The 22,021-nt window shown below is 39.6% G+C and overlaps 1 protein-coding gene across 3 annotated transcripts in view; it reads right to left on the bottom strand.

Annotated features, from left to right (window-relative positions):
* CBFB (core-binding factor subunit beta) overlaps positions 1-21,101 on the bottom strand; it is a 68,763-nt gene extending 47,662 nt beyond the window's left edge. For all 3 annotated transcript variants that reach the window (XM_074969097.1, XM_074969094.1, XM_074969095.1), the window contains exons 1-3: positions 20,970-21,101; positions 20,680-20,766; positions 13,833-13,949 (exon numbers count right to left, since the gene is read on the bottom strand). In XM_074969097.1, coding sequence (XP_074825198.1) covers positions 13,833-13,949; positions 20,680-20,766; positions 20,970-21,047 — 282 coding nt within the window. In that variant the 5' untranslated portion in view covers positions 21,048-21,101. The remainder of the gene's footprint in view (positions 1-13,832; positions 13,950-20,679; positions 20,767-20,969) is intronic.
* Positions 21,102-22,021: the final 920 nt, after the last annotated feature.

Here is a 22,021-nt window from a genome sequence, read left to right as displayed (position 1 = left end):
ACAGATAATACTTTTACATATTGATCATTCACGTAAATCTGCTCAAAGAAACTAAAGAAAAACTAATCACCCAGTTACAGGTGACACAGAACTAATCAGAATGTCTGTTAGTTTCATTATGCACTCTGTGCCAACTAGTTTTCTCCAATAAGGAAACAGTACATTAAGGTTATATTAGCAATCACTAAAAGACGCAGCCTTTTACATTGTTACTATAAACAACACACTAAGATCAAGTTCTCATTGACTCACTTCAAATGGATGATATAAGTCTCCAACAAATTTTTAAACACATTATGAACCAGTAAGCGGCACATCATTTTTTAATCTTAGAGCTAAACACAGTTTATTACTTTTACAAAATAGTTTTAAGTAAAACAGATACATTTTAATTAATGAAGATTTGTAGTCAATCCTTAAATCATCATTTGGGAAAGAGTAATTCTGGCTATCAATACTGCAGACTATGGTGATAAGAAAACAAAAATAAAGAAACTGGATGGCACACTGGACTTGTACACAATACACCACGATCCAAATACTGATTTAGATCAAGTGTGACTATGTAATTGACTAGTGATTTATACAATACACCCTGCTCGAGACACTGCTATTAGTTTTTCCACTATCGTTATACCAAGTGAACTCTCAAATTGCTAAATTATGTCAATGTGCAAGTTATTTTTTATCTTATTTTATTTGGCATTCCTGGACACAAGCCTGAAATTAATCTCTCTGACCTCAGATTCTTAGATGTATATATTAACTGGTGACATTTATGCAAGTGATCATCATATAACTATTCTACATTCTGGGTTGCTTACCTAGATCTTTCTAAACAGAGGTGTTACATCACGGGCACTCTGAACACACATTATATTAACAAGTTCATTCTTTTGAAAGTTGTCTGTTTAAAAGAAAAAAATAATCTATTTTAACTCTCAATCACCTAGAGAAAATTCTTAAAACAAAAGTCATCCTTTTGAAAGCTAAATTTAGCCAAATTAATGACTTAAATTTGGTCTTAAAAACAAATCTCATGAAGACGAAAAGGAAGCTACTCAATGCCTGACAAACTAGGCCCTATTTCCAATGGGTATGACTTTTTTCCCCACACAGTAAATGTCACCATGCTTTGTAGACAAAACTGTAGTCATTTTACCATGGGTATTTTCCCCCTTTTCACTGAGCCACAGTAAGCCACTGAGTCTTTTGGTTGTTCCTTATTTAAACATCTTCTATGATCTTGTAGTACAGTGCCTCCCACTTGGTTAAATCTGATTGCAATTCTACCATTTTCCCCCTTGCAGTTGATCATCTACACCTCATATCCAAAACACAATATTAATTTTGTAAATCACATTCCACAATTTTTAGAAAGCCTTCAAAATCAAGGCTTATATTTACTATGCGCCATTAGCCTTGGGAAACTGAGGAAACCCTGAAGAAACATATGGAAGTGAACATTACGGTACATTAGCTTTTAACATTTACATGCTGGACTGTATAGTAGAAATTCTACCATTTTATATAAAATAAGAAAAATTATGTATTGTTTTTAAAAACAGCATTTTGTAATTCAGTATTTCAGGGCTAAAAAAAAAAAATCGGACATTTTGAGTTTTGCTGAATAAAAAAAAAAGGGATAAAATACTCTTTAAACAACTGAATTGCAAACTTTCCAGAAGTCCTTATGAATTGCTAATAAACTCTAGTGCAGTTTTGCTAAAATTTTGGATGGCAAAGTATTAAAAATATTTGAGCCTAATATTAAATATTTAACCTGTAAATTATTTAGACAGCTCTTTATAATCTAAGCAAGTCAAAGTGTTATTTAACATTTATAAACTCCAGTGAGTTTTCCCTCTCCCACCACAGAGCAAAGTATCCTTTGCTCATTCTGTTTTTGTACCTTGGAACTTGTTACAGCTAAATTAAGAAACAAATGGTTTCCAGGAATGATATACGGTGAATCAACTCCACCCTCTACATTCTCAGAAAAGTGTGTCATTTAGTTTTAACTTCAGCAATGAGTCTATCACCTGCCATATTCAACACTCAAGAACAAGGAGGGAGAACAGTACTCATTTTCAGTAGTTTTAGGTGGGTAATGGGAGTCTTTTCGCACACAAATGAATAGATTCATAGCTGTCCATTTAAATGAATACTGAACTACTTTTGATAATCACACTCAAAATGCTAACTCTTCAGAACATTCTGCTGCTAAAATGAATATCGAAAAATGCTGCAATAATTTCTATCCAAGAATGCCAACACTGACTACATCTATATTTTAGCTCTCCAATTTTGGAAGAATTATTGGGAAAACAAATAGTAGCATTCCCTCAGTATAGCCACTCAATATAAAAATATGGATTCAGATTCAGAGTAACAAAGTCTTGTAAACGGGATATTTATTCCAAATCCTAGAGCATCTTCCAAAAGCATGTTCCATAGCAAAAGCTGATGGATTGTCATTAAGCAGCTTAGCAATGTTTAAATGGTGCCTGCTTTAATTACAAACAAAAAAAATCATTTTTCAGGACATTATTTTTAAAAATTATTTACGCATCTCAATATTAATGGAATGCCATTCATTTTTACTAACACAATTTGTCAGCTCCAGCTAGAAAAACACTTGCTTCGAAGTTCAAAACTATGACAGACAACTTTCTACTGCTTTCCATATTGCCAAAGTAAGTCACAGATACATTTAAGTTTTGAGACTGTAATAGGGTTCAGAAACGAATAAAATGAGTTTATGGAGCATAGGTCCATCAGTGGCTATTAGCCAGGATAGGCAGGGATGCTGTCCCTGGCCACTGTTTGCTAGAAGCTGGGAATGAGCGACAGGGGATGGATCACTTGATGACTGCCTGTTCTGTTCATTCCCTCTGGGGCACCTGGCATTGGCCATTGTCCGAAGACAGGATACTGGGTTAGATGGACCTTTGGTCCGACCCAGTATGGTTGCTCGTGTTCTTATGAGTTTGGGTTTCTGAGACGTAAGGAAACAACAGAAAAACACTTTTCCTGCTACAGTGAATTGCATAGAATTTTTTAATGTAGCTTTTAGAAAAGTGAGAGTCATATTATTAGCAATTGTATCTTTTGCTACTACAGTGACTATGTAAACATGATACCTTTTCCAGGATTGTTAAGTGTTTGATTACAATAAACAAGCTACTTAGCAGTTTTAATGAACTACACAGTTGGTCTGAAGAGAACCGCTAACAATAACAGAACAGACATGATTAATAAAATTTTCCAGTACTACAGGTTTTATTCCTTGATGAAAAATTATCAGTGCTGTGTTTAGAAGTCAGTGGAGAAAAACTAAAATTTAATTGTACCGAAACTGTATTCTTAAATGAGAGATAGTTACTTCCCCATAATTATTTTCTGAAGAGATAAAACCTGATACAGTAGCATTCTGGAATACAGGTACCAACATGCAAACCTGGAGTAATTCCCATAATCAAAAATTCTGAACTGTTGGACTGGGCATGGGGCATACATTATACTTGACCAAAGCCTGCAAAGGCTTTTAAACTTAAACCTTACCCTCTCTACTACACAAATGGCAGTTTCTGAAAAACTGCAATTCTTTAATTTTAATGAGGCGCAATACAATATGTGTTTAAAAGAACAATGCTGTCATTTTGATGCAATATTAAAAAGACAAATGCTTCTACACTTCTATTAAAACTAGGCTTGGCAGAATTTGATTTTTATTTTATATAATTTCAATTATATAATTTTATTTTATATAATTTCATATTCGTGTTTATTTTATCTATTTAAATTTTTCTCAGAAAATTAGGGGGGGTCAATGACGGATGGTGAGATTCAAAAACTTAAAAGTTTTATCACCACTAAAATGCGAACTATCAACTTCACAAGTCTAAGTAAATATCCTTAAATCAAACTGCAGTAAGTTCTCACACCGTATTTTTCTTACTTTGCCTATCTGTAAATTCTGATCATCAATAGAAATATTTTTTGTTGGTTTCTAAGTGTACGGTGAAATCAACATTTACGGATAAAAATCCAATATTTCCAAGTCTAACTATAACTATGCATACATTTCACCAACAAACCATACTCACACAACTACAATTGTGCTGTTTTCTCCCATGTTTAGACACATTATATGCTTTCCAGATGGAAAATTACAAAAAAAATCGGTGAGGAAATTTATTTTCAATATTCTGAGATGGTATGAGAATACAGAATTACAATTAAAAACTACAAAAAGGGCTTCCTCTAATCTAAATGTAGATACAATACATGGTAAAATGTAACCTAAATAGTAGCGGGGGGGTGGGGGGGGGAATTAGATTTACAAATAAATTGCAGCGCTCCCCTTAAAGCATTTATACATGGCAAGGCCACCATGCTTGCCAACTGGAATTCTGCCACACATCTGGGCAGCAGACTAGGGAGGAATAATCAGCGTTCTGCACTATTCTGGAATAAGGTAGTATTCAAGAACAACAGTGCTTTGGCTACTAGTAATAAAATTGACTAGGATGGCATTATGGTAGATAGCATTTGCTCTCAAGGGTGGGGAGCGCGGGGTGGGGGGGAGAGATAAGGCAGGCAGCTCAGAAACACAGCAAAAAGATAGAACAAAGGGATAAACAAGAGATGAAGAATAACTGATGTAAGTGAAACAGGAGTTATCGCAAAACTGGTGTAGCGTGTTTTTTTCCCACCAAGAACATGGAGCACCAAGGTTTAAAGGCGAGCTATTACATATTGTTAGTCTGTTAGACTACCATTTCTGAATTGGTAAAGTGAACTCAGAAACACATAGCAAGAGTGCATCCATTAGAAAGCACCTAATGTTTGAAAGAAAAGCAGCAACTATGGATGCTACTAGGACCGAATAGGGGCAAGGAGAGCAACTCACTTCTTCTGCCCCTTTAACTATCATCCAATCCCTCAGCAACTTTTAACCCCCCCTTCTTCCCACGTACAACTCGGTTCTGGAGAGCACGAAGCAATACTATAATAGACCATGCAGCCAGTTCCACCAGGAAAGCAGACAGGAAGAGGAGAGAACCCTTACCTATCCATCCCTACAAAACAGCACAGAAAAACTGATGGCTGGAAAAGCAAGTTCAACTTTTAGATTGCATGTATTAGTTATTTTTCTCTCTCAATCCATTCGTTTTGGTTTATTTAAATTTTATTACATTCATTTTGACAAATTTGCAATTAATTTTTCACAAATCAGGTCATGGGACAATTTCTTTTTTTAGCTTTTGCGGTTTGCAGATCAAGAAAGGTTGAGAGCCACTGTAATAAATACAATGAAATACCATTATTTTTGTTAACCTTTGTTAACTAAAATTGTCATATATATGGAAAGCCCAGGCTCCTCAAGGAGATGGGCAAAAGATTTATTCAAACCTCCCTGTAAACATGCTTCAAACATTTCTATTTTTTGGGGGGGGGGGGGGAGGGGTGGGGGGGGGTGGTCTATAGCCTTCACATCCATTCAAATCCTTGACTTTTCTGCTGAGACGCCCAACAAGAGTACCAATTATGGCGATTGTGTCATTTGTAAAACTTCCCTAGAAAACGTGAGAGAAACTGAAAATTGTTTCACATACGCCACAGAAACAAGTCAATGTAAATGTTATAGTTTATGCTGAAAAGAGAGAGACAGACAGTTAAAAATTGCCTGTTTTGCTTATAATTGTTGTACTATTTTACCCCACTTCCAAATCTTATATACTGTTGAATACCTGGTTAAATAAGGAACTTTCTGAAGGAAATTAAGCACATATGGTACACACAGTGCTGTTAATAATCTAATGTATGAATATTTATTCAGTAAATAGTATGGTATTAAGACAAACTAATGCAAGTTATTCAATTTTTGTCTTTTGTACTTTTTGTAGCTACTTAGCTTTCATCACCCAATAACATTTTACAGTATCTTGATTATTCTGCATAGAAGACAATCAGCTTCTAATGAGGAACATTCCCAACGATGACTAGAAATTTTCTTTAGTAAATCAACAAAGTAGTTGTTTTGAGGTATTATAAAGCTTTTTATACCTCAAATTCCTGAAAAATTTACTCTAGTCAGAATAATAAATTAGATTCATTTCAGTTTTGTACAGACAAGAGATGGTCTGAGAAGAATTTCCCAAAAGTCAGACACCATTAACAATTTTTTGGGTGGATTGATTTCTTAAAAAGTTACCACTTCCTGACCTCCCCACCAACCACTCAATTCTTGACGTTAAAATAAACTGACACAAACTACACTACCTCAAAAACCTGTTTAAACTAAATGCACTGAATAATTGGGTCTTGAGTTCCAGACAAGTTGAAGATAGATTGAGAATAGGACAAAATGTTTATCCTGATTCTTCCATAAAGGAAGCAAAGAACCTGCCTGTACATAATCTGTGGTATTGTCTGATACCTGTGCCTTTAAGATCAGCCAAAGCAACTGGAAATCCTAGTTTTCTTGTCTACTCTTATCTTCTCTACAAGCCTGGATCTTTGCGAAGCAGAGGAGATGTATGGATATTCTACTTTTAGCCCAAACATCTGAAAATATAACAACCAGTAAACAGGAGATATGATAATCCTTACATTGGCAAACACCTGTGGTTGGTATAATAACCCTCAGTACGAGAAAAGTTATTTTGTTCCTATATGTCAGGCACAAAGTATGTTGTGGAAGGCCAATAAGCCAACCTGCTTGACTTTTTAGCTGAATATCTACTAAGCATTTAATTGTTTATATCATGCAAGAGACCTTCATTTACTAAGGGCTGGGCTACACTGGAAAAAAAAAATCCACACCCAACTGATGCAGCTATGCTGACCTAAACTCCACCATAGACAACGCTAGATTGGTGAAAGAATTCTTCCATCAACCTAGCTACTGTCTCTCGGGGAGGCGGATCAACTACAGCAGGGGTAGGCAAACTTTTTGGCACGAGGGCCACATCGGGGTGCGAAACTGTATGGAGCGCCGGGTAGGGAAGGCTGTGCGTCCCCAAACAGCCTGGCCCCTGCCCCCTATCCAACCCCTCCCACTTCCCACCCCAACTGCCCCCCTCAGACCTCTCCACCCATCCAACCCTGCCCCCGCCCCTTGTCCTCTGACCGCCCCCTCCTGGGACCCAGGCCCCTAATTACCCCCTGGGACACCACCCCTTATCTAACCCCCCCCGTTCCCCATCCCCTGTCCGCCCCCAATCCTGTGCCCTATCCAACTACCCCCTGTTCCCTGTCCCCTGAGCGCCCCCCCTCCCTGAACCTCAGCCCCATTCAATCACCCCCTGGGACCCTCTGCCCCATATCGGACCCCCCCCCCCCCCCGCTCCCCACCTCCTTACCATGCCACTCACAGCAGCATGTCTGGCAGCCCCGCCGGAGCCAGACATGCTGCCGCGCCGCCCAGCACGAGCGTGCAGCCCCGCCACCCAGAGCGCTGCCCATGCAGCGGCATGGCTGCAGGGGAGGGGCCAGGGGGTAGCCTCCCCAGCCAGGTGCTAAGGGGCCGGGCAGGACAGTCCCGGGGGCCAGATGTGGCCTGCGGGCCATAGTTTGCCCACCTCTGAACTACAGTAATGTGATAAACCCCTCCCTGTCGCTGTAGTGAGTGTCTATACTGAAGTGCTACAGCTACAAGCAAAGATGAAGCCTTAGAGTTCTTTCCTTTAAAACGGTATATCCTCATCAGAAGTAATCCTTTTACTCTCCACATCAGTGGCATCCCTTTGCTACCAGCTTTGCTAATATTCAATAGCTTTTACCATCAAAGAACATGAAAAGGAAGATTTTTGAAGCAGCCAAACAGTTAGGCATCCAGTTTCCATTGACAGTCACTGGAAACTGAGTGCCTAAGTCTCCTAGGCTCCTTTACAAATCCCAACCAAAATAAATGAACATATACCAATTAAAGCTTATCTGGAAAATCAATCCAGTTCTAAGGCCCAATAATTATCACAGCTACTCGTGTATTCCAATACTCAATCGGAATGATAAAGTAACTTAAGATGCATTCCAATAATTTACAGAAAAATCATTTTAAGTTACCAAGATTTTTAGTAGTAAGTGTCTAGATAACTCATAGGTTTGCACAATTCCTTTTAAAAAGGTGGAGGAACTCTTTTACCTGAATTTCACAAAGAGCTACACTCAATCAAATCTTTAAGGAGATGAAGCTTTTACTTCTCTCTCGCATTGAAAAAAATATGAAACCACACAACTGCAACAATTCAGTCTAGTAAACAGAGGCCAAAGTGTGAACAAAGGAGAATCACAAAAACCCCAAAGATTGGATATTCCCCAAAACCTATGCTGCAAGGACTTCAGAAACTATAGTAATCCATGCAACACTCATAAATCTTATAGCTGGCTCCCCACTATAAAAGTTAACTCATACAATTATTCTATTTTCATTCTCACTTTGACAAATATTAGGAGGCTAGAGGCTGGTATTAGGAAATTTGACATCTTGCCTTTACAGTGTGGATGGCCGAGTTTAGACCACTAGAAAAAGATGAATCTCAGTAAGTATGGAGATGCTAAAAAAGTTGCTAACCTAAAGATTTTGTTCTGAAAGTGCGTCAGTCTGCAATGACAACATTAGAGTTATGCATAAGGCGTACATAAGAGGGAAATTGGGAGGATAAAAATGGATTTAAGAGCAAATAGGTACAAAAACAAATTATTTAAATGCAGGAAGCCTGAAAAAAAATTGATGGATCCACTGGATTACCAAAGGTTAAAGAACAGTTAAGGAAGATAAGGACATGTCTGAGAAACTAACTCATTTTTTGAATCAGTTTACCACAAAGGATGTCAGGGAAATACCTACTACAGACCTGACCTTTTTTGGCAATAAAGATGAGGTACTATAAGAGACTGAGGTGTCAGAAGAAGAGATGCTGGAACAGACTGATCATTTAAAAAGAATGAAGTCACCAGGCCCAGATGATACACCTCCAAGAGTTTTGAAGGAGCTCAAGCATGAAACAGCTGAGCTGCGAGCAAAAATATGAAACCCCATTAAAAAAAGCCACCATACCAAAGGATTGAAGTATAGAAAAATATTCTAAATCTATTTTAAAAAGGTGCAAGGGGCGATCTGGGGAATTACAGACCAGTAAGCGTCACCTCAGTAAACTGGTTGGAAAGGTAATTAAAAAGTGAACATCAGGACATGACTGAGTCCAACCAGCGTGCTTTCAGTGAAGAAAAGTCTGTCTTGTTAATGTCTAAGAATGTTTAATGTGCCAGTAAAGTAGTGGATAAAGCAGAACTGGTTAACAATTTATTTATACTTCCAGCGGGACCTTGAGAAAGTTTCTTCAGCTTCTTATGAGGGACTAAGTCATCGTCTGAGAGGCACGGTCATGCATGAAAAACTTGGTAAGACACAGAAAACAAAATAGGAATAAATGGTCAATTTACATCTTGGCAAAAGGTTAACAGCAGGGTGCCTCAATGTGCCACGCTCCGTCCAGTGTTTAATATATTTATTAATGATGTCAAACACGGTATAATTTGAAGAGTGATGAATGTCAGAGGGACCTAAACTAGGTGAACGGCAGACAATGTCAATACTAATTAATGCAAAATGGAAGAAGAGATTTCAGTTACTCAAACACTTTACAAGGGTCTAAATTTACTATATGAACTCAAGAAAAGACACAGGCATCTTGGAGGCAGGCTGTGTGGAGGACCTCTGATCAATGTGCAACTGTCGTCAAAAAAAGCAAACAAGATGTTAAACTACATAAGGAATGAAATGGAGATTAATATGGGGAAAAATATAAAGTTTTATATAACTCAGTGGCACAGCTTCCTCTGGAATATTGTGTGCAATATTTGGTTGCCATACATCAAATACAGTGTTCTAAAATTAGAATAGGTTCAGAGAAGCATAACAAAAATGATTAGGGACATAGAAAAACCTCACATGGACAGAGATGGAAAAGAGTAGGATATTTTTAACTTTACAATACTAAAAGTATTTAAAATAATATCAGGGGCTTCTGTTTCCTCTTTCTCATAATAGAAAAACAAAAGGAACGCTCAATGAAATTAAAAGGTAACATTCAAAATTGATAAAAGGAAATACTTTCTCACAATACAGGCCACACTGCCATAGCATGTTGTTGACATCGAAAACAATGCAATATTCAGAGACAGATTCAACTTTTACATAGATGATAAAAATATCCAGAGTTACAATAGTTAATGCTAGCAAATGGAATCCAAAAAGAAATAAAACCTTATGTTTAAACCAAACTCTAACTCATAGGGATGAGGATGAGACATTCATGTGGGCAGATTACCTTACATCTGCCTGCTGCTAGGTTTCTTGAACCTCCCTGTGAAACATCTGTCAGACAGGACCCTGGACTAGGTGGGCCACAAGTCTGATCCACTGTGTAACTCCTACACTTCTTTTGAGCTTTTTATTTTTAGCAGATTGTTGATAGATTTTGTTTTATGATCTTTAGGCTCTAGAAAATTTGCCTCTAGAATGTATAAATCCTCGTAGGTACAAACTAACTCAAACTGCACTTATCTGTCTGCGAACATCTATCCCCCAGAGTCCTAATAACTATTAAGGAATTTGTTATCCTCAAAAAGGCCTCGTATGTCACACTCCTATTCTGTGGATAAAGAACAGGATGCTAATTCATTATCCCTGGACAACAAACTGGTCTCAACTATGGAATGTTTTTTAAAAGCTTCCTTAGAAAACTGTTTATCTGGAGAATAAAATTACATGATTAAGGACAAAAACTGTTTATAGATGGCAGTAATGCACTTACAAATTCTGAATAAACTATTTCTGGGACATTAGTTGGTTAACCAAACACTCTGAAACAGTAAAGAATTCTAGAATAAAAAGATTCCAGTATTTGTAAGTTTAACTTTATCTACGTTCAGGATCCCAGAGTTATGCCTAGAATAATAATTAAATGACAGCTCCCTCAATAGCCTATATTTTATTCATATAATTAAAAACATGCCTTGCTGGCACAGCTCCAGTGACGAACAAACACACATTATGCCACTGCCTCAAGAGTTAAAGCTTACAAAAAATTGTTGCATGGAGCTACAGAAATCACATCTGAGTGTAGAGACAGTTGAATATGTGCAAAAAAAAAAAAAAAACCATAATAAAACTCCTTACAAAGTTATATAAAGAGTAAGTGACAGACAACTAAACTACAATACTATAATGCCATCAGGTGCTTTCTGTTGATATCATAACGCACTTCGGCCCTGTTTGCTTCTCTTCTCAACATGCTATGGGAGCAGATCCACTTTAAAACAAGTCTGTATAGTACAAGCTTGATGTCACATGTGATTTATAATAACGTTAATTCACACCCAGGAATTCATGATTTGTTCAAAGTACAGTACAATACCATTCATGTTTTATTGGATGATCTTCTACTTCTAAATGGCCTTAAATGAAAAAATATGGAAGACTACTTATTTAGCCAAGTACTCTGAAAGTTTACTATAAACTAACATCTAAAAAGCAAGAAGTAGTATATAGTGATAAGATCAATTCTATCTGGCTTTGAAGTAGCATATACTAAGTTCCTGCAAATCTGGTGGCTAAGTTTGCAGACAGTACAAAATTATTCAAGATAATTAACTCCAAAGCTGAACGTAAAGAGTTACAAAGGGATCTCACTAAAGTGGGTGACTGTGCAACAAAATAGCAAATGAAATTCAGTGTTGATAAATGGAAAGTAATGCACTTGGAAAACATAATCCCAACAATACACACAAAATTAGCTGTTACTACTCAAGAAAGATCTTGGACACATTGTGGATAGTCTTCTGAAAACATCTATTCAACGTGCAGCAGTGGTCCCCCCCATAAAAAAAAGCTAACAAATTAATAGGATGCAGGTTTAAAACAAACCATAAGAAAGTACTTCCTCATATGATGTACAGTCAACCTGTGGAACTCGTTGCCGGGGATGTTGTGAAGGCCAGAAGTACAACTGAGTTAAAAAAAATTAGATAGGATCATGGCAAATAGGTCCACCAATAGCTATTAGCCAAGATGTTCAGGGTCACAATGCTATGCTCAGGGTCTCCCTAAATCTCTGACTGCTGGAAACTGGGACTGGACAGAGGATGGATCACTTTATGAATTAACCTGTTCTGTGCATTCCCTCTGAAGCATTTGGCACAGGCAACTGGGCTAGAAGTACCATTGGTCTGACCTAGTATGGCCATTCTTAAGTTCTTAATTCACCACTTTAAAAATTCATTCCAAGGAAACAAAGTTAAAAAAAAAATCAAGGAAGTAAATAAAATTGTTTATTTTTGGAATAGGCAAAAACAGACTTCAGTTTGCTATGTTACAAGAAAAAATTCCTCATTCAGTTATGAGCCAGAATCAATATTTTTCAGTAAGAGCCAAACTCAATTCATCTTGTTCACCACAAAAGCCAGTACCCAGCCTTCCCCTGCTGCTCCCTGCCCAAAATGTGTTTTTTAAAAACTTTTGCAGGCTTCCACACTACAGTAGAATAGGTTTACAAAACACAAACATGATACTATCAACTTGAACTCCAGTTAATTTCAAAATATGAGTTAAAAAGAAACTTCAGGTACCATATTTGACCCCAAGTAAGTCCTCTGAGAATTTTTGTGCTTTTGCAATTGGATTTTCCTATTTATACTGATGTGGGGAAACCCAATAGGCTATGTAAAACTTTATGAAGTATTTCCTCGTCTTTCAGTTATTTTAATGTTAGTAGTTACTTGTAACAAAAGGAGGTTGAAAACAGATAGTGTGAGTTTTAAGTTGAGGAAGTCCCTTTAAGAATCTTTCTAAAAAGAGAGTTATTAGAAAACAAAAAGTACAGAAAAGTTACCCGGCCCTGGGGGGAGTCCAAGAGTATATACACTGTCTGACCCAAAGCCCATGGTCAATGGAAAAGTCCCACTAACTACAATGGCTTTGGATCAGGCCCCTATAGCCTACATAGTATAGAGAAACATATCCACTAAGCATTGTTTTTAAGTGTTTTTCCTATATAGTGAAACCATACATTTAAAAAACCCCCAAAAATCCCCAGTAAATTTATCACAGTGACCTCTCAAACAAGTTTTCTGAGATGAACTATGTAACCTAAACACTAATAGAGTACCACTGTGCCATTAAGGAATTTTAGTCTGTGGATCAACGATTTCAGAACAGCAAAACAGGCAGAGTCAGCAATTTATTTAAAAGTAGTATTTATTCTTTATAATTTGCGATGGTGAAAGTCAAGCACAAATGTCTAGTGGAAGAACAAGAGCAAGCAATTCCTACACTTCATATGAATTGCCAACCTGAGCCCTGCCAAGGGAATGTGCTCAGAGAGAAATTTTCATTAGTCTCAAAGATAACTTGCTAGTTAAGGTTTGTAATTTTAATGTAGTCCCAAAGGTGTGTCTACTGTATATTAAAAACTAACAAATTGCAGTTTTTCCTAAGCATTTTATTATGAAGAAGTGGGCTTCTGCCCTCCAAAATAAATGAAAGTTAATAGAAGGAAAGAACCCAAGTATTACCCCACATACCTTTCCCCAAGAAATATAAAAAGTATTTTAAAACAAGTTACAATTAAATTTATTTTTAACAATCCTTAGAGGAATTCAGCAGACTTCATCTTAATAATTTTCACTGGTATTTTTTATAACTAACTCTACTATGCATTGAACTGTGGAACACTAAGAATTTCAAACAACACACAGTTTATGTTAAAAGCCCACTGACACTGCACATAAAAATCTTTGAATTGCAACAATTTCCTTCTTACCTTGCCTGCCTCTCTTTCAAAGTCAACATATTCCCGGGTTGGTGTCTGTCGCTGCTCCCCCTGCCAGCTGGCCGGAAAAAACTGGAGAGACAGATTGGTTCCTGTGGCCACAAAAGCCTTTTAGAAAAATCAATACAAACAGGATCAGGGAGCAAGACATTACATAAATTATGCAGGCAGTCATTTATTTTTACATCAGTTTATGTCTTAAGCCAAGCAGCATAGAGAATACTTAAAGTCAAAAACATGCACTCATCATTTTTCTTAAGTATTAAGTTACAAACATCTGATTCCATTTTGACAACATTTGCCATTGGCTGCTTCGGATATAAAATACAACATGGAATCAATACTTTCTTTCAAATCAGTTTTTGCTGACATTAGAATCTGTTATTTCAGAATTCTGTCAGGAAATCCCGTACCAACAACTCAGTACCAAAACCTACTAAAAAAGTGCTTACATGTTGTAAAAAGTAGCATTTTTCCCAGTTAGAAGAACTTTCAGAAGAAAGTGAGCTGCAGAGACTTGTTACTGGGAGCACAGATTTTGAACAAAAAAATCCTATCTGTTTTTCACAGATATATAAATCCTGGAGGCATATTACCTGAGATCTAAAGACAAAAATGCAAGGAAAATATTTATTTACCCTTATTTTGCATGCTGACAGACAGGTGAGCGAACGCACCATCAATGTACCCCTCCATATAATATTACACTGTCAAGTTGTGAAATCTTATTGCCACCATAGCTAGTGTGTGAGTGAACAAACACTTCAGAGAAATCCAGATTAGCAGATTTCCATGTATAAGAAATCTGTTATATTCTCTCTCAAAAACTCTTGAAGGTACATTAACTTAACCTTATCAGAAATGAGTACCCTTGTATTCAAGAAAACCATGACCTTCAACTGAAAATAAAAGTTTCATTTTCATTCATAAGAAGTTTAGACTCATGCATATCACAGCAATTCGAACAGGGAAAGAGAGCTCCAACTTGCACAGCTGGGAGGGGTAAAATAATGTGGGTAGAAGTAGAATTCTGATTCACTGTTTCAGTTATGCTATAGTACAGTGTGTAAATATGCATACACGGATACACACTTATACCAGAACATACCGTTAAAATACAGTTATATCAAATAGAATGTCTTGTAATCAAATTTCTGGACTGACTACCATTATTCACTTAAATTTAAAAGAATACTAATCCAGAAAACAGTTTATTCATAAAAAGTACATAAAAATATAGCTCAAAATAAGCTGAATTAGGGAGATGATTTATTGAGAAGAGCATAAAATAGATGTTTCCTCTATGCCAGTGGTTCTCAAAGCTGGTCCCCCGCTTGTTCAGGGAAAGCCCCTGGAGCGCTGGACCGGTTTGTTTACCTGCCGCATCCACAGGTTCGGCCGATCGCGGCTCGCCGCTCCAGGCCAATGGGGGCTGCGGGAAGCAGTGTGGGCCGAGGGATGTGCTGGCCGCCCTTTCTGCAGCCCCCATTGGCCAGGAGCGGCAAACCACGGACAGTGGAAGCCGCGAGCAGCCGAACCGGCAGATGCGGTAGGTAAACAAACCGGTTCGGCACACCAGGGTCTTTCCCTGAACAAGCAGCAGACTGGCTTTGAGAACCACTGCTCTAAGCAACGCAGAATTCAGCAATTTACTGGTAATAAAAAAATCACTCTACTGCACTATCACTTAAAATATAGTTCGCTCTGCATCATTTTGTATAAGTCATTGTAGTAGAACAGTGTCACAGGATCAATATCTCTCACATTGAAAATGAAACCTGCTTTGCCGTGACATTTTTGTAGCAGAAGGAGACTAATATCCCGTGATTAGGTTTTAGCTATTGACTTTCTCTTATAAGCAGTTTTTGAGCATTCCCATTAAGCTAACACAGACAGTCATTAAAATTGACGACAGCGGTCATTAGTATCAAGGTGATATTGCACCAGTACATTAATCTGTTTAGAATACAAAACATATAAAGAAAAACATTTTAAAAACGTGTAGTAAAAAGCTAGACAGAAGTGTAACTTAAGGATGTACTCCATCAACAGGTTCAAGTAACATGTAAACCATAAGAATAGAACTAGAGCCATTGTCATCAGAACTCTGGTGGAGATTCCTTGCATTACATCATTTTCCCACTTTGTAGTTTTTTGTTTGCTCATATGTAAATACAATATTTTGAAAAACAATTTTCTAGATTTAAACACTGTTCTGAATCAACAATGCAGTAACATCAACATGGCCAAGCAGCTTTACTACCATCTTCTCTGCATTTTTAGCCTTTAAAAACTAAGGCTGTTATTAAAAACAAACATGTACACGCTAATACAAAACACTGAAAGGGTTGACCCAGCTGAATTTTGCAGCTTTCCAGACTGCACAAGTTTCTGAAGGCCCATGGATGCTAGCTCTGTAGTAATATATTCTACTCGGGGAAAAGTCAACCTAGCATGCAGCACCAAGAGAAGAAATCCTTACATGTATCCAGGAAATCACAGAAAAGCTTGAAGACGGGGAAAAGAATAGAAAAGATGACAGAAAATATGAATGCATGCCAACGCCCACTGGAACTGTGCAGCCTTAGTCTATAGGCCAGATACAGGCTATCTAAAAATAGTGAGACTTTTATCATGTGAATTTTTAGCAGCATTGTGTTCCCCCACCCCCCAACGAATTATATTAGATCAATAGTCCATGTACAAAATCCAATAGCCCATCTAATGTATCATGTAAACGTGGCTGTTATTGCCATGTTTCCCCAACCCACTCACCCTCTCCCTCTCTCTCACACACAAAGGAACCCTACTGTGTGTAGGCTGGGGATGCCTCTCCTATTCTCCCAATCAGCAGATATGCATGTCTGACTACTATCGGTATGTACGTAAAAAATCAGTGATGTATTGACCATCCATCATCATTAGTGTTTTGTAGGGAGCTAGCACGTAGTCTACAGTCCCATAAACCCTATTTCTGGCTTTCTGGTTGAGCTCTAGAAAGGAGAGAGGGGTGCCTGTCAATCCAGGGCTTTTCAAGTTATTCCCAAGTTGATTAGATGTCAGCCATGGAAGGAATTCCAGTCTTCCATCCTCATCAGGATGTCATTCCCATGAGTCTGACTGCCATAAATGACAGAGCAAGTGGAAACCTGATGGTCATGTAACATCTAAACCAATATTATGCAGTCACAACAAAGAGGAGGAACAGGCCACCACATCAGCACTCTGATACCAAGGTTACAGAGTGACTTCAAAATAGGACAGACTTTCTGCAGGTCAGGCAGCCAGCGGTTGTTTTAGGTTGGATATGGCCCTTTAAAGCTCTTGGCTTTTGTCACAGTGTTCAACATTAAAAAAAATTTCCATTTGAACTTAAAAGATTTACCATAAAAGATTTATAGGTGATTATAAAATATGTATACCAAGAGACCAAGACTATTTAAATCTACCCAGAAAATACGCTTAACACAGGGTTTGGGGGGTTTTAAGTTTCAAAAGTAGTTTTATGGATCAATAGACTGTAAAGGTTATTGGTTACATTTATTTTTCTTTTCCAAAAGGGCTTTTCATTACCTAATAGACGAGAAGAACTTGTTCAGAACCATTCAGGTTAACTGAGTATTTATGTACAGTAAGTGTCAGGGGAGTTATTGCACATGCACAACCACCACTTTTGGAAGATTATTGTGGCTGTAGGTAGGCTTTCTCCTCAAAATACGCAAAACAATATACCACTGATAATTTAAGACTACATCTCAGTAATGACTTGTTTGATTTTAAAAAATTGTTCATGTCATGATCACTTTGGTCTGAAGTTAGAGAACAGTGACCTTTGTATGACGCATTTATGTCCTAACTCCATCTTTATATTACTTTTAGACTACTTCTGGACACACTGCCATCACAAGGCACAAACCTTCCTATGTAGAAATGAGAATAAATTCTTTATCTATAGCAAATCATCTACATAATTTTTTTTTACTGAATTAACTGGTTAGTTTTTAAAACTTTGATCATACAATACCCTCACTTTCTAAATGGATGTGTAACAAGCAATCAGTCTTACTGGACCAAACCAGATGTCTTAGGTCAAGAAAAGAAGAAGCCATTTCTTATTATTATAATAGACTGAAAAACTGTGTGTAACAGGCATCACCGGAGATCTTAAGGGGCAGAGTTCTGGCAAGGAGAGATGGCAGGCACAGAAATGAGATAGTGAAGAGACAGTAATTTCCCATTTTACAAAAACAACTCTTCACAAACCGTATTAGCTGTAACTAATTATAAGCTTAGATCTGAAGTTTTCACTGAAGTGGTCGGTTACAGATGTATACTGTGCATTGCTACCGGTCCAGGAACCTTAAAAGCTAGCAAAAATTTATGTTTTTCTCCATCCATAATTGTTTTCAACAGTACACTTTTTAAAATTAAAAAAAAAAAAAATCATGCTCAGTGACACAATAATTTAAACAAACCCAAGAGATTTGCTACGCAGGGGTTTGAATAGTATCTACTTTTTTCTACAGATTCTCTATAAACTTTGCTCACTTACAATACACAATACACTCTAGCTGTATTAGACAACTGTTGAAAACGGATGATAACTAGTATAATAGGAATCGGCTATATTAGAATACTCCCTCTTCTATTCACAAAGTAAATACAGTAACTTATTTTAATAATTTGTGTAAAGGTATATTCCACTATGTACACTGTGCATAAAAAAATCCCTAGTTTTTCTATGTAGTAACATAGGTTTACAATAAGCATATGGAAGTCTTTTATTAAGCCAAATATATGCCACAACAAATGAAAATTCTTACAAATATCAAAAATCAGGTAAATCCTCATCTCACTTGAAATAAACCCTTAATGAAGAGGAAAACTCTGCCACCATTTTCATTGTTTAAAAAAAAAAATCGGTGACTTCAATATGAATGTTTTAAGGAACTGTACAAACAACCATATCACTAACAAGCACGCTACAAAATACAGATCTTATTCAAGAAGCATCAAGCAGAAATAAATCAGGAAATAAATTCTAGTCACTTTTTGACTACATGGAGCCATATTAATCTTCTCTTTTACTTCATGGATCACAGTGGTCGACTAGTACCATCACTAAGAAAAAAATCCAATATTTCAAACGTTAAAGTTTAGTTTGAAATGTGTCTTATTTGATTTAGAAAAGATTTACTCTATTTCAAAAAGCTTTCGGTGACTGCATTTTTTTTCCATTTTAAATTTCAGTATATCAAGGTTATTTACTAATTCATTTTAACCAAATGATAGGCTAGAGTTCAGAACAATTTCATATTAGTCTTATTTATTCCTGGAAGTCACTACTTCCTTGACAAAAGAATTTAAAGTTGAAATAAGTAGCTTATAATTTCAATATATGCAATGGCGAAGGAAGAACTGCCAATATACTCTCACAGATCATTTTGTTGGCTATAAAGTACTTTTTCACATACATAACACTACTTTTAAATCCTAATGTACAAGATACATATGTTTTTATTCCTCTAGTAATAGCAGCATTAGCTATTACTATTAGGCAAAAAAAGTTTTCTAAAATTATCTTTTATAGAAGCAAATACTGGTATATGGAGAATATTAAATGTTAATGAAAATGTATCTTCCCTTTCTTTTCTAGAGTACATCTATAACTAAAGCTTTCCGCAACTGGATGCTACACTTTAGAAGCACAACCACTATATGTTCCAATGCAAGGCCCATTCCCTAGGGGACAGATAAGTAAATAATTGTTTAAATCAACATTTGATGTATTTATATTATAGTACTTATTTTTAAATAAATCATGGGATACTTTGTAAACAAGTTACAGAATATATATTATGAATCCTACATACTGAAACTGATAACTTCTACAAAACATTTCTACAAAACATCCCTCGAACAGCATCCACTCTGCCCCACCCATCCATGAGAGTTTTAAATCAATGACTTTAAGCGTTAAAGGTTTCAGAGTGGTAGCTGCATTAGTCTGTATCAGCAAAAACAAGGAGGAGTCCTTGTGGCACCTTGGAGACTAACAAATTTATATGGGCATAAGCTGTCCTGGGCTAAGACCCACTTCATCAGATGCATGGAGTGAAAAATACAGTAAGCAATATTTATTTATTTATTTGCTGTAACATATACACTGCTTACTGTATTTTTCACTCCATGCATCTGATGAAGTGGGTCTTAGCCCACGAAAGCTTATGCCCAAATAAATTTGCTAGTCTCTAAGGTGCCACAAGGACTCCTCCTTGTTTTTCCTCTTCCTTAAAGTATTTTTAAAACGTTACTATACATTTTAGTTAAGCTGCTGGACAGAAAGACACAGGTATTTCTTTACAGAAGCGGATGGCTGGTTTAACTTGGTTTTTAGTTTCCCTTTTTTATTCCCTATAAAGTGAAAACACGGTTGTTCAAACACTTTTGCTGGCGGCAGCAACAACAGTGAGTTACGGGGGGGGGTGTTTACGCAACCTACGGAGGTGGGGGAGCTTGGGGTTTGATAAACGTGGGGACCAAGCGCCCGGCCGCGCCAACAGCAGGCAATTTACAGCAGCGGCCGCACCGAGGGCTCTCCCGCTCCGCGCGCCGGAACGGGGCAGGCAATAAGGAAGTGGCTCCTGCCGCTGGAGCGTTCCGCATCCGCAGCTTTGTTTCGGCGGCGGGCGCTAGGCAGCGGGCCGGGTGTCCGGGCTCGGCACAGTTCCGGGTTGCTCACGCGGGCGGCGGGTCTGTGCGGCGCACGGGGGCCAAGCGAGCGGCCCAGGTGGATGGGATGGGGGGGAGGGGAGGGTGCGGGCGGCGCGGCACTTACGATCTCGGAGCGGCCGTCCCTGCAGGCGTTCTGGAACCGGGCCTGCCGCTCCTCGTGGGGTCTGTCCCTGAAGCCGGTGTATTTAATCTGCGGGGCACAGGAGGCAAATCAGAGGCGGAATCCCGCCCGGCCGCGAGAGATAAGGGGAGGCGGAGTGCGGCGAGCGCACCCCGGCCGGGCAGCCGGCGGGCGCCACCGGCCCGGGACGGGGCGACGGCGGCTGCCCGCCGGGCTCCCCCGCAGCGGCGGGTACGGCTCCCCTTTCGGGGGGGGGAGGAGTCCCCCCTCACCTCGCACTCGCGGCTCAGCTTCCTGAAGAACTCCTCGTTCTCGAACTTGCTCCGCTGGTCGGGGACAACCCGCGGCATGGTGGGGCCGCCGCTGCTGCCTCCCCAGCCCCGGCGGCTCGCCCCGCTGCCCTTTGTTCGCGACCCCCGCCCCCCGCCACGACCCGACCCCCGACGGCTCCCAGCGCCCCCTCCCCCGGCCGCGCCGCCTCGCGCCCAGAGTGCAGCAGCAGCAACCGCCAGAGCTCGCGCTGCCGCCGCCGCCGCCGCGCGTCTCGAGCCCCCTCCCCCTCCGACTTCCTCCCCGGCTCGTAAACTCCGGCCAAACAGCCGCACCATTCACAACTCCGGGCTGGGGCTGCCGCGCATGCGCGGCGCGAGCCCGGGGGCTCGCGCTGCCGCCCCTCCCTGGCAGGCGTCTGGGCGGGCGTGAGTCACCGCCCCCGCGTGGACCTCGGGAGCGGGGCCGTCGCCCCTCGCTCAGCCCGTCTCGCCGGCTTCCGGCTGCGCCCCGCCCCCCTCCCCCCTAGCCCCCGCAGGACGGGCGAGACCTGCCGCCCTCCGAGTCCCGACCGCGCTCCTGCCCGTGGCCCTGCCCGGGCGCGCGGGGATCGGTCACGCTCCGCTCCCGCGCGGGAGGGAGCTGGGACAGGGCGCCTCGGGGCTGGGCAGCGCTGGGGGGGGGCTTGGCTGCCCCGTGCCAACCCCTGCGGGGGCCCTGGCTTGGCAGCCTCCAGCAGCGCGTTCAAAATCGGCTCAGGTACTGCACCTGCCCCAGAGTCCCTCTGCTGCGCTGGGTGTGGGGAGGGTGTTAATCCCCCCCGCCCCCCACCGCCCTTGTTTTCTCTGGGCTGTGGTGCTGTGTCGGGGGAAAAAACCCTCCCAGGCAAGAGAAGCACGTCTGCAGGGGATAACTGCTGCCCGATCTGTTCCCTCTCCTCCGGCGAAAGGAACTTTTGTGGCTTGTACCGACAACAGATTAAAACAAAGCAGAGAGAGGGATTGTTAAATGGACCGTGGCCTTGGCAAAAATAATCTTTTTGGAAACAATGCCC

Source organism: Natator depressus, chromosome 12, assembly GCF_965152275.1.
Source record: "Natator depressus isolate rNatDep1 chromosome 12, rNatDep2.hap1, whole genome shotgun sequence".
In the NCBI taxonomy this organism is placed as follows: Eukaryota; Metazoa; Chordata; order Testudines; family Cheloniidae; genus Natator; species Natator depressus.
This window is presented reverse-complemented; position numbering and strand designations above follow the sequence as displayed.